We start from the raw sequence: 12722 nt of genomic DNA on the forward strand, positions 1-12722 counted from the left end.
AGATAAAACACCAAGATTTGTGTTTAAGTGGCTCTCCGTAAATGGATAATTTTAATCAGATTTTCCAGGACAGACATTACTCCTAGACTAGACATTATTTTCAGCCTTTGAAAAAATTAGTCAGTAATAATATGTATTATTCAACAACATTTTCCCATTTGACATTTAGGATAGTTAATGACATCTGAAAGGGGCGCTACGGCTTTATGAGAGAAATTGACTTTAATGGTAGCACAGACCACTTGTGACCAATTTGGGAAAATTATCATCTTTCTCTCAAAGTTGATGAAGGCCTCTTTTCATTTGTCAGTACAGAAACATCCAAACTGGCCAAGTTATTCTCTAAAACTTAATGTTTGCTGTCTTCCATTTCCCTGTAGCACCATAAAATCTTTAAGATGGAAGAAACCTTTGAGGTTATGTAGTTCAATCCCTATTTTAAAATCATGAAACCATTTTATGGTGTCTTTGAGGAGTGTATACCATTCAGTCTCTATTTGAAGATATCTAGAGACAGGGAGCTCACTATCTCTTACAGAGGCCCAGTGAATTCTGGGAATGACATTGTTAAGAAAATCATCATTATATTGGTTAGGATCCTGGCTCTTTCAAATAGTCCTCCATGGTGAAGCAGATTTAGTTTAATTTCTCTTCCATAAATGGCTGAAACTAGACATATGGTTTCAGTATGGAGAACTCCCAGATGAGTAAATTCCTACTAACCTGCTTTGCAACCTAAAGTCTTAGAGAGTTGTTTGGGCTACTCAGAGGTCAAGTGACTTGCTTGGAGACATACAACTACTGTATGTCAGAGGCAGGACTTTCTGATGTGGAAACTGACTCTGTTCACTTCATTCACTCTGTTCACCTCTGGATCTTTCATAGTCAACCATCCAAATCTTGGAAACTGGTAATCTTATCTTCTCCCCATTCTCTTCCTCCAATTTTCTCTTATCCATACTAAACACTCCTTATTCCTCTGGCAGATCCTGAGAGGAAGTTTTGTATAACTGAACTTCAAAAATAATTGCCACAATGCTAAATCCAAAATCTCAATTTTGTTTGGACGTCCTCATTTTCTAGGAAGCACCTTGACTGAATGGAAAGATAGCTACATAACTGCCTTTGGAATAAAGAAGGTCTAGGTTTCAAATATTGCCCCTTGACAGGATGGCTGGGTGACTCTAAACAAAGCATTTAACCTCTTGATGCCTTAAATTTCTAAGTGGTGTAACAGAAGCCAATCTTGATTGGTAGAGGAATTTTCCTCACTGCGAGTTCCCTGGACAAAATTACAGGTCTATATCCTACCTTCCTACATGTTTTTATGTCCCTAGAAACAGAGTACTTGAGCTATAAACACAAAAAATTAAAAGGGCAGGCATACTACTATTTCCATTCAATTCAGTTGCTTTGGTAGATTAAGTTGATCTTGGGTTATTCACTCGTTTGAATGCTATGCAGAGTATCTTAACCAGCTTTTTAATATGGATGAACCAATGTCTATTCACAAAAGGAAAAAAATAAAAGATAAGACACCACTTTCTGGAAACAGCATCTCATGTAGCACCTTATTAAAGAATAATGAGGCCCATCCCTTTTCTCAAGCATGCCAGTTTAGATATATGACAAATGAAACATACAGACCATGTTAATCTCTTGAATGGTAGCTTTCATTTTAGGAAGTAGAGAACCAAGAATCAAAATACTAGCCTGTGTTCCATAACAAGGATGCCATCACATTTGTAAGAATGGCTCTTTAAATGACCATGGGGTAAGCCAAAATAATTTCCTTACCTGGGGAATTCCATGATTTTTTTGAGTATTGCTTTATGTGGAACAACTATCCCTTAAGAATCCCCTTTCTCCTAAGAGTTGCCCTCTTTTGCTAACCTGCAACCTTCAGTTTATGATGCCAAAACCTTGCCATGGGGATTATTAAGTAATAAGAAAATATGAGTTATGAAAGGAAGAAAGGTTTTAAGTCCATACAAAGAGAAAGGAGGTACCCACAAAACTCTGTTTAGATGTCCATAGGAGTCATAAGGAACATACAAAGCATTGTTCGAAAGTAGGAATTCCATCCATCATGGGTTGCATGGTGGAGGATCCATTTGGTCATTGACTTACATTAATTAGCTCCACCTCCCAGATTTTTTTCAACAGGTCCATGGATGTGTAGCCATTAATGAGGAAAGATTTGGTGTAGTCGCCCAGTTCAATGGAGTCCAGCCACTCTGCCACAGAAGTGGGATGGTAGCCATCATGGCCAATGGGCCTCATCTGGAATGAAATTTTTAAAAATACTGTTAATATTAACTTTAACTGACAGTTTGGTGTTCTTACAACTGGATGAGTGCTGTAATTTGAAAATGTATTTGATCTGAGCACCAGATTTTTCTGGGGAGAAGAATTAGGATGCAAACAGAGATACTGTATGTATAGCCTCTTGAGAATTTATTCCTGTTAATGGTACTAACCAAAATTGTTAATAGTTCTCAAGCTGAATTCATTTTTAAAGAAAGGCATGTGAAGATTTTCAATTCAATTTCTAAATTTACCCAATCTCTTTTCTCTCTCCCCCAAATGAAAGCACTAACTCTGTCAAAAATCTCTGCCGGGAATGCTCTTGACAAATTGAAAGGAGAAACTTTAGAATCTAATCTCAGGGTTGGAAAGGGTCTTAGCATTTATGTCAACTGAGCCAGAAGATCTGAGTTTGAATTCTTACTTTACCATGTTCCACCTGTGTGACCTTGGACAGGTTATTTCATCTCAATGGGTCTCAGTTTTCTCATCTATAAAATGAGTCATCTTAGCATCACACATCCAGATAGCCTGAAAAGTCTCTTTCAGTTATGAATTGATGGCCTTACGATGGTGACCTCTAAGACTCTTTCCAGCTCTTGATCCATGATATGGAATGACTGTGAATTAGATTCAATGCCATTTGGAAGGCAAAGGACTTTTGTCTCCAAAGGTGGGTGTCATTGCCTGGCTCCACAAAATGGAAATGCTCTATAAAACATGAGTTTTTAAAGGTATATATATTTGTGTGAGTCACTCAAGTAGAATGGCCAGTGTGAGCTTGCTGAAGCAACAACACGCTTCCAAGACAAGGCCCGTAGAAAAGACTGATGAGGGTTCTGAGACGTTGTGTTCTGCAGACACTCTGCGGTATGTCAGACATTAATATAGAGCACACTGGCAGACAGCCTCCCATTTTTTGTCAGCTATATACAGAACATTTTTTACTTTCCGAGAACAAAGAAGTGTGACAGCAACATAATACTTCTGAGTTTAAATTGGAGTGAGGAAGCAATTGAAGGCAGAGAAACTTCTGAGCTCAACATTTTGTGGGAATTATCCTTTAACTCTGATTTGAGGATTAATTTGGATTTGTGTTTGGGGAAATTGGTCTATTCTCAGGATGTGACAGATTTTATCACTTCGGTTACTGGGGAGGGCAGGTATCAGTTCATCACCTTTTAATATGAGTCCTTCTGTGAAATTCCCCCAGATGAGGCGAACTGAGTCAAGGGGTCCTTGTTGTTGCGGATTCACATATCCAAACACAATTACTTTGATTTGTAGAGTAGCATAAATTAGAACCTTTTACATGGCCATATGCAATCATTTTGTGTTAAAAGAGGTGCTAGAAATATTTATGAGGGCTGTAAAATGTATGTATCTGGCAGGAGTAGCAGTAGGATGGGGAAGGGGAGATGCCTTCTAGCTGGGATGCTAGGCATTTCTAAATATCAACAGATTAGTATGAATACAGATGTGTGCTCGTAAATGTTTAACACTCAGTCCCCCATTTACTCATGATTTACCTTTAAGCTTAACCTGAATTATTAACATTTCTCTATTACTTTCTTAAATCTGGAATATCAACAAAACAATAAATCAAGCCCTGACATGTAGCATTTGCTGATTTCCAAAGTGTAAACATTCAGACATTTAACAATTGACTTGAGCTAATTTGAACTGCTTTCAGCACATCCCTGTATGGGTATGAGAAATCCATATTTTCTGTATTTACTTGTCATTATTTGATATTCCTACTCCTTGCTTTTCTCTACTCTTCCTTCCTTTTGGGATTTCTTTTTCTTTTTTGTTTAAATTTGCTTCTCTCTCTTTCTCTTCCAATCTTCCTACAGACAACATTTTCAAAATGCTCATTGTTTCAAAGGTACAGTGGAATTCTTTGTTCATGCTGGATTTTCAGCTACATTTTTCATATATATTTGGCAAATATTCTTATGATTTATTATATAACCACCACCAAAGAGCAGATGAAACTCCTCAATGTTCAGCACCTTCGTTGGAGGTGGAGAGCTTTATTGCAGCAAATACCGCATCTGTCATCTTCCTTTTAAGTCCATGAGTGTGAGTTACAATCCGTTCACACTTGCTCCAGCCTTCGTGATTTTTGTCCATGTCTTAAAATCCGACTAGGAAAATTAACCCAAAGTTCCAGAAGACGTCTGAGTCTTTTAACATTTTGTGGACATCAGGGCAGCATTTGGACTACCTTCATTATCATTATATGAATGGTCTACCTTCTACAGCAGGGATTCTTAATCTAAGGTTCATGAACTTATATTAACATTCTGACAACTATTTCAGTATAATTGGTGAACTTTAGTAGTCCTCTGCATTTATTTTAAACATTTAAGAAATTTTTTTTGAAAAGGGCTCCATAGGCTCTACCAGACTGTCCAAGGGATCCATGACACAAAAAAGATTAATAACTCCATGTTCTAGACCCTTCCTTTCTTGACCCACTTTTGATGCACTTACTCTGGGACAGGTCAAAAGAGAGTGGGTTAACAATCCACACAGGAAAAATAAAATGGATGAAAAATAGCTTTTGCTCAAACTATGACCAGTCACTGGATGACCTTCCTGTCTCTTGGGTTAGTGGTATTTTGGTGTCTACTTACATGTGCATGTTATTTTTCCTCAATAGAGTATAGGGCAAGATCTGTTTTATCCTTTCCTTTGTGTCCCTACTTTGTGTACAGAGCCTGTCAATTATTCACCAGGAAAGATGAAAATCAGAGAATCACCAAAGATTGGAGCTGGCGTTCAAGGTCATGCAGTGTTCACTTCCCCCAGTCATGAACCTGCTTATGTTGTTTAACTGCAAGGATCATACACATGGTACTGAAGAACTGACAACAGTCTTTGTTTATCTTAAGTCTGTTTATTTTGTTCGACATTTAAAGCTCCTTACAATCTGGCTGCAGGCTACCTTTCTAGGCTGATTACATATTTCCCTATGTCATGCATTCTATGCCAAAACTGGTCTTGCCAAATTGGTCTCCTTGCTGTTTTCTGTATTGCTATCCCATCTCCCACAAGTCTTTTCTTCACCAGGCTAAACATCCCTACTGCCTTCAATATTGCATGGTATTATCCTGGTTATCTTCCCTGGGAAACTGAAGCTTGTCAATCTCTCTCTTAAAATGTGGTAACCAGAGCTGAACACAGCACTACAGATGTGGGTGGACCACGACAGAATGCAAGGGGGTTGCTGCCTCCTTGATTTAAATCCTATGCTTCTCTTAAATAAAATTAGGGTGGTTTTTTGGTCCTATATCATATCATTGACTCATATCTGAATTGCAGTTTACTAAACCCTCTAGATTTTCTTTACATAAACTGCTATATAAAAACGAAATATTTGTAAAACAGTTTACAAACTTTATAGCACTATGTGATATTGTTATTATTATGATCATCATCTAAACCTACATTTGAATCCTACCTCTGAAACTTACTGGCTGTATGGTGCTAGCCAAGTCTTTTCTCTTAGGACCTGAGTTTTCTCATTTGCAAAATGGGTGAATGACCTGTAGATCAAAATCTATGGTTTTATGATCCTATGGTCACTCTTCTTCCACATTTCCTTTGTAGAGTTGATTTTTTTAGCACAAGTATAAGATATATTTATCCCTTATAAATTTCATGCTATTAGATGTTAACACTGTTTTTAGCTATGTCATTGAGAATTTGTAATTAGGAAATTGTTGATGGTAAAAGAAGAAAGAATATTTTGTGCCATCCCCGGACATCTTCTGTATAACTCAGGTTGGCCTTATAGTAATAGCAGGCCTGAGAGGCTGAAGGATCTGAAAGCAGATCCTTAAAGTCTTTTATCTCATTAGAGATGAGCTACAGGAGAAGGGGACCTTAGACAGAGACGTAAACCTGTACAAGCGGTAGAAAATGTAGGGCAAGGCTTTTCTTCCAAGTCTTATAGCTCAATACTGACAATGCACCCATAGCTAGAACATTCTTTAAATGAACCCAGTGATGTACAATTTGCTTGGCAGGTGACAATTCAGTGACTTTTTGGGAAAAAGGCACTTTAGTAGTTGCACAAATCTGCTGCTTGTCTTTGCTTGTTCAGAAATGACTACCATAACTCCAGTGTCACCTATTCCATCGAAAATCAAGTAGAAAATTCTGTTGAGCATTTAAAACTCTTCCTAATCTGGCCCTTCTTGCATTTCCTGTCTTATACGTGACTCATATACTATACTCTCTTCCGTATATGCTATGATCCAGTGCCACTGACTTATTTGTCATTCCTACATAAGATTCTCCAAACTGGGGATCTTGGGCAAGCCATCTCTTTGGACTTTTCTGGGACTTTTCACTGACTATCTCCCATGCCTACAAGGCTTTTTCTCCTTAACGCTTGCATTCTTGGTTTCTCTCAAGCCTCGACTAAGTATTACCTTTAGTTAAGAGGGCTTTTTTGTCCCTCTCCATGCCATCACCTTTCCTCTGAAACTGCCTGAGATTTGACCTACATGTATTATGTTTTTCCAGTCAACAATGGAGTGAAACAGGGCTGTGTGCTTGTTCCCATGCCTTTTAGCATGATGTTTTCAGCCATGTTGTCAAATGCGTTCAATGAGGATGAACATGGCATCAAGGTCAGCTACTGCACTGATGGTAATTCTTCAACTTGAAAAGGCTGTAAAGAGGAGGGAGTGATGGTGCATGATTTTCTGTTTGCAGCTGATTGTGCGCTCAATGCAGTCTCTGAAGCTGAGATGCAAGAGAATATGAATTGATTCTCTGCTGATGGTGCTAATTTTGGCCTAACAATTAACACCAAGAAAACACGGGTGCTCCATCAGCTCCATCACATCAGCCATCCATCCATGGAACCATTGGTTACAGCAAATAGGGAAATTTTGAATGCTGTAGATCACTTACCTTAGTAGTATACTTTCCAGGGATGTACACACATTAATAATGAGGGTGATGCACACATTGCCAGAGCTAGCTCAGTGTTTGGGAGGCTCCAAAGGAAAGTATGGGAGAGAAGAGACATTAGACTGACTACCATGCTGAAGTTTTATAGAGCCCTTGTGCTGACCTCATTGTTGTATGCTTATGAAACCTGGACAGTGTACCAGTGCCATGCCAGGAAACTGAATCGCTTCCATTTGAACTGTCTTAGGAAGATTCTGAGGATCCCCTGGCAGGATAAGGTACAAGACACCGAAGTCCTTAGTTGAGCTGAACTGCCAAATAATCAAACTATGCTTCAGAGAGCACAACTCCAAAGGACTGGCCACATTTTTCCAATGCAAAATGTATGCTTGTCAAAAAGATTATTTTATGGAGAACTCACATAGGACAAGCATTCACATGATGAACAGAAGAAGTGATACAAGGACGTTCTGAAAGTCTCAAGAACTTTGGAATTGATTGTGTGACATGAGAGACACTGGCACGGGACCACTTAGCATGGCATGCCCATGTTAGAGAAGGTGTTGTGCTCTATGATCAAAGCAGAATTGAAACAGTTCAGGGGAAATGCAGGATGTGCAAATTTAGAGAATCCACCCCAAATGTTCACATAGACTATTTGTCCCTGACCTGTGGTAGAGCATTCCAAGCTCATATTGGTCTGATCATCCACAGTTGGACACATTAAAACTTGACTCTAGCATAGTGATGTCACTTTGGTCCTCTTTGAGAACAAAGGATGATTACCATCTTGCTCATACATAACTGCTGGTGAGTTGTGTCCTTAGAGGCACAAATTGTTTGTTTTGCCTTCCTTTGAACCCTCAGGCCTTAGCTCAGAGCCTGGCACATAGCTGGTACTTAAAAAAAGCAAGTTGACTTAACTTGATTTATTCTAGATTCTATGAGGATGGTGTAGTGGAATTACGGAACTGGAATCCAAAGACCCAGGCCTGAATTCTGACCCTGTCACTTGGGCAAATTGGCGAATCTTTCTGGGCTTCCATTGACTCATATGTAAATGAAATATGTGGACTAAATGACTTTTAACCTTCCTTCTAGCTCTAAAGTCAAGGATCCTGAAGAAGACCAAATAACATCCCAAGAAGTCCATGTGACAGAAAACAACTTCCTGGTCCCAACAGCCCTGTAGCAAGACTTTCAAAAGTGAAGAGTTTGGGAAATGACCTTTAGGGAAAGGTGGGATGGGAAGAAGATAAAGAAAGGATGCTGAAGAAGCCCTTAACGACAAATCAGGAATACTGACAGAAGTGACTCTAGAGAAAAACTTTATCAATAATGACATGGTACAATTATTCACCTCTCTGCTTCCCATCTCTCCTTTCTCTCTTTTATCCACTGAACTAATAGTCCTGAAAGATATCTGATCATCTCACTCTTTAGCTATGCCTTTTTGCCTCTAGAACCAAACACAGACTCTATAGCATGGTTTCCACAAGCCCCTCACAGTCTGGTTTGAACTTAAATCTTCAAACTTCATTGCACATCAGTCCCCTCCATGAGAGACAGCTGTGTGCCAGTGATTAGAAAACTGGAAGACCTGGGTTCAAGTATCTTCTCTGATAACTACTGGCCATGTAGTCCTGGGCAGGTAATTTAATTTCTCAGGGCTTGGGCTATAATTTCTATAGGGAACTCCCTAAATATCAAGGGAAGCTAACTGGCACAATGGATAGAACTCTGATCTTGGAATCAGGAAGCCTCATCTATATGAGTTCAAATCTGGCCTTCAGAAATTTACTAGTTTTGTGATCCTGGGCAAATTATTTAACCTTGTTTGCTCAGTTTCTCATCTGTAAAATAACTGGAGAAGGAAATGGCAAACCACTCTATTTTGTCAAAATATTTTTCTGCATCTATTGAGATAATCATGTGGTTTCTATTAGTTTTGTTGTTATGATCGATAAAACTAATAGTTTTCCTAATATTGAACCAGTCTTGCATTCCTGGTATGAATCTTACCTGATCATAATATATTATTCTTGTGATAAGTTGCTGTATTCTTTTTGCTAAAATCTTATTCAAAATTTTTGCATCTATATTCCACTGACTCTTTTCAAACATGCATTTGTGTCAAGGATTCCTATAATAGAAATATCTGCATTTAAAGGGTGATCAGCTATTACTGATATATATCTCCTTTTTCCTTTCCCTTCTTTCTCTCTCCCCCATACTGGCTTGAAATATGCTTGGACTTCCAAGGGAAAATATTTCTCAAATAATTTTCTTGGAAAAGTTGGCATAATGGCTTCTAAATATGATTGAGACATCCTGAAGACTATTTGCTAGTATAGACACAGGAGAAGCATGCTGAGGTTCCCAAAACTTATTTGGCCTACTGCCCCCTTTTAAAAAAATTACTCAGTGTCTCCTGGCAATCTACTTTCTTTAGCCCTTAAATGTTTTTTTTTTCTGAAATTTGCATCATTTCAAACTGCTGCTGCCCCCACCATTGTTCCAGCACCTCATCAGGGGACAGTATTAACAGCTTTGGGACACTCTGCTGGAATAAGTAAAATCTGTTTCCCTTGAGACTAAGAAATGCAGCAAAATTTGGAAATTGTTGGGACTTTTAGCTTGTGATATGAACTAACGATTACAGTTGAATGTTTCTTTAAAAAAAATGCCCACCTAATTCTGATTCTTAGTATTAGTGATACTTTATGAATTTTCTCTGCATGGAGGAGGAACATCATTGTAATATGCACTCATGAATATTAAAACAGGATAGTAATATTCGATCCTTCAATTGCAATGCCTTCTGGCCAAAATTAATAATAGTAGCTAACATGGATACAGTTTTTTACAGTTTGCCAAAGTGTAGATTTTCACAGCAGTCCTTTGAAGTTGATATGATTATTATTCCAATTTTACTGATGAGGAAACTGAGAGTGAGAGGTGAAGTTAGTGAGAGGCTTGAGGTCACATGGTTAATAAGTGTCTGAGATCAGATGCCAACTCAGGTCTTCCTGATTTTAAGTCCAACATTCTATACAATATATCACTTAGCTACCTCAGTTTCTGCACACAAGTTGTTATGTGTGTGTGCCATCTTCCCTAATGCAATGCCAACTGCTTGAGGCCAGGGACTATTTAACTTCTTTTTCTGCAATGCCAGAGCCTAGCATAATGCCTGGCAAATGGGAGGTGCTTTGTAAATACTTGCTGTGTACTTGATGTTTTCAGCTATATAGCAGTTGTTTGAAATACAATTGAGATCCAAAGAGGCAGTAACAACAACAACAAAGCCTTCTGAATGGCCAAAATAAATTTTAGAAAGTGCTTTTGTCTTACTCCAAGGAATGCCCTTCAATCTTTCATTCAGAGCCCATTTTCTCTTACTTTATATTCAATTTTAACAAGCCTGGTTATTTGATGTCTCAGTTTACTACAGATAAGAAGCAGATGATCTGAAGGGGGAATGAGCATGGGGACAAAAGAGAACATCACTAGAACTGTGGAAGATGACTGCAGTAAAAAGTGACAGCCAGGGAGGAGGCAGAAAAATGATTAGAAGCATATATAAGGGTTCATAGACCTCTGTGCTTTGGGGTCACTTAGCACAGGTGGCAAAAAGTCCTTCACACATCGAGAAAACCCAAGAGCATGACTGGAGGTAATAGAAGCTGAGTCACTGGATCACAGAATGATAGGAAGGGATCCCCCAAAGTTAAGCATTCTAAACTGCTCACTTTGGAGATGAAGAAATTGAAGGTCAGTCATTAGTCAAGTAACTAGCATTTCTTCAGCACTTGCTGTGTGTCAGGCATTGGGTTAAGTGCTAGAGATACAAGGAAAGGCAAAAGACAGTCCCTGCCCTCAAGGAATTTATAATCTAATGGGGGAAGCAACATGGTAATCCCTAAGTATGAACAAGATATATAGAGTAGGAATGGCAGGTAAGCTCAGAGGGGAGGCACCAGTCAGAGGGTGGGGCCAGGAAAGATCTCATGAGTCTTCAAAGGTGCCAGAGAAGCCAAGAAGCAGAGGTGATGATGGAGAAAATCCCAGGCTGGGGAATAGTCAGTGGAGATGCACAGAGTTGAGAGACAGGGTGTTGTGTGTGACAGATAGTAGGTGGGGCCAGTGTAAATGTATTATAGACTGGGAAGACAGAAGGATGTAAAGGGTTTTTAAATACCAAAGAAGCCTGGGAAGGTAGGAAGGGGTCAGGTTCTAATGAACTTTAAATGCTCAAGAAGAAAGTTCACATTTGGTCATAGAGGAAATTGGCAATCCCTGGTATTTAATTTGTTGTTGTTGTTGTTCAGTCTTTTCAGTAATGTCTGAATTGCCATAACCCAATTTGGGGTTTTCTTGGAAGAGATACTGGAGTGATTTGTTCATTTTCTTCTTTAGCTCATTTGACAGATGAGGAAACTGAGGCAAACAGGGTTAAGTTACTTGCCCAGGGTCACAAGACTCCAAATCTGAACTCAGATCTTCCTTTCTTCAGGGCCAGCACTCTATCCATTGAACTCCCTAGCTGCATATTCATTCATTCACCAGATAACTTCCCTTTCTCAGAGTTCCAGACAGGAGCCACATGCTGTATCATCTCAGTTGTACCTAGGAAGCCTTATTTACCTCTCTATATTAAGCTCTTCAGCTCACTTTGCTTATTACTCATATTCTTAACATCTGTGTATAGACATCATTAACATTATTATTGTCTCTCTTCCTTGGCTTTGTCATTTGTGAATTCCTGGGCATTTGAACTGCTCATCTTCCTTTGTTATACCTACGACTCTCTATGGCATTTGGCTTAGTCATTATATGTGGGCAGTTTTCTTGCCTCCTCTCCATGTGTAGTCAAAAGCCCTCTTCATCAGATCCATTAGTCACTGGGCAAATATACTGTATCCTGTCCTGATTATACAGAGCACATTCCCTAGCCAAGAGTCCATCAAACCAGTATCTTAAGGTCTCATCTCAAAATCCCACTCTCCGATGTTCCCTTCTTAATCAGCTAATCACTTCCTATATTCTCCTGAAGACTCTATCTTCAAACAGTAACAGTAATAGCAATACAAGCTGTGCTCATAAAGGTTTTTAACTTCCTGTCTAGTGTGAGTATTCTTACCCTAGGGCTCATGAACTTACTTATAAAATATTTGGGTAAATGTATTTCAATATAATTGGTTTCCTTCATGATCCCATGCATTTAAAAAACATTTGCTTCCTAAGAAGGGACCAAAAAGCCTTCATGACATGGATGAAAGGTTCCATGGCACAAAAATAGTTAAGAACCTGTGTTCTGTGGATGCCAAATTCCTTAGCCACACTTATGGTCCAGTGGAGAGATTTCAGGGTGGTAGGTGAAAACAGATGGGAGAAAGTGAATCTTTATTTAAATATAATTGGTTTCCTTTGTAATCCTGTGAATTTTCTTTAGTCTTCTAAAAACGTTTTTTCTGAGAAGG

At 38.8% G+C, this 12722-nt stretch overlaps 1 protein-coding gene across 2 annotated transcripts in view; it reads right to left on the reverse strand.

The window, feature by feature from the left end:
* Window positions 1–12722, reverse strand: part of ANKS1B (ankyrin repeat and sterile alpha motif domain containing 1B) — a 1189006-nt gene that overhangs the window by 373752 nt on the left and 802532 nt on the right. For both annotated transcript variants that reach the window (XM_072655667.1, XM_072655669.1), the window contains one exon: window positions 2131–2283. In XM_072655667.1, coding sequence (XP_072511768.1) covers window positions 2131–2283 — 153 coding nt within the window. The remainder of the gene's footprint in view (window positions 1–2130; window positions 2284–12722) is intronic.

This window comes from Notamacropus eugenii, chromosome 3 (genome assembly GCF_028372415.1).
Source record: "Notamacropus eugenii isolate mMacEug1 chromosome 3, mMacEug1.pri_v2, whole genome shotgun sequence".
NCBI classification, from domain to species: domain Eukaryota; kingdom Metazoa; phylum Chordata; class Mammalia; order Diprotodontia; family Macropodidae; genus Notamacropus; species Notamacropus eugenii.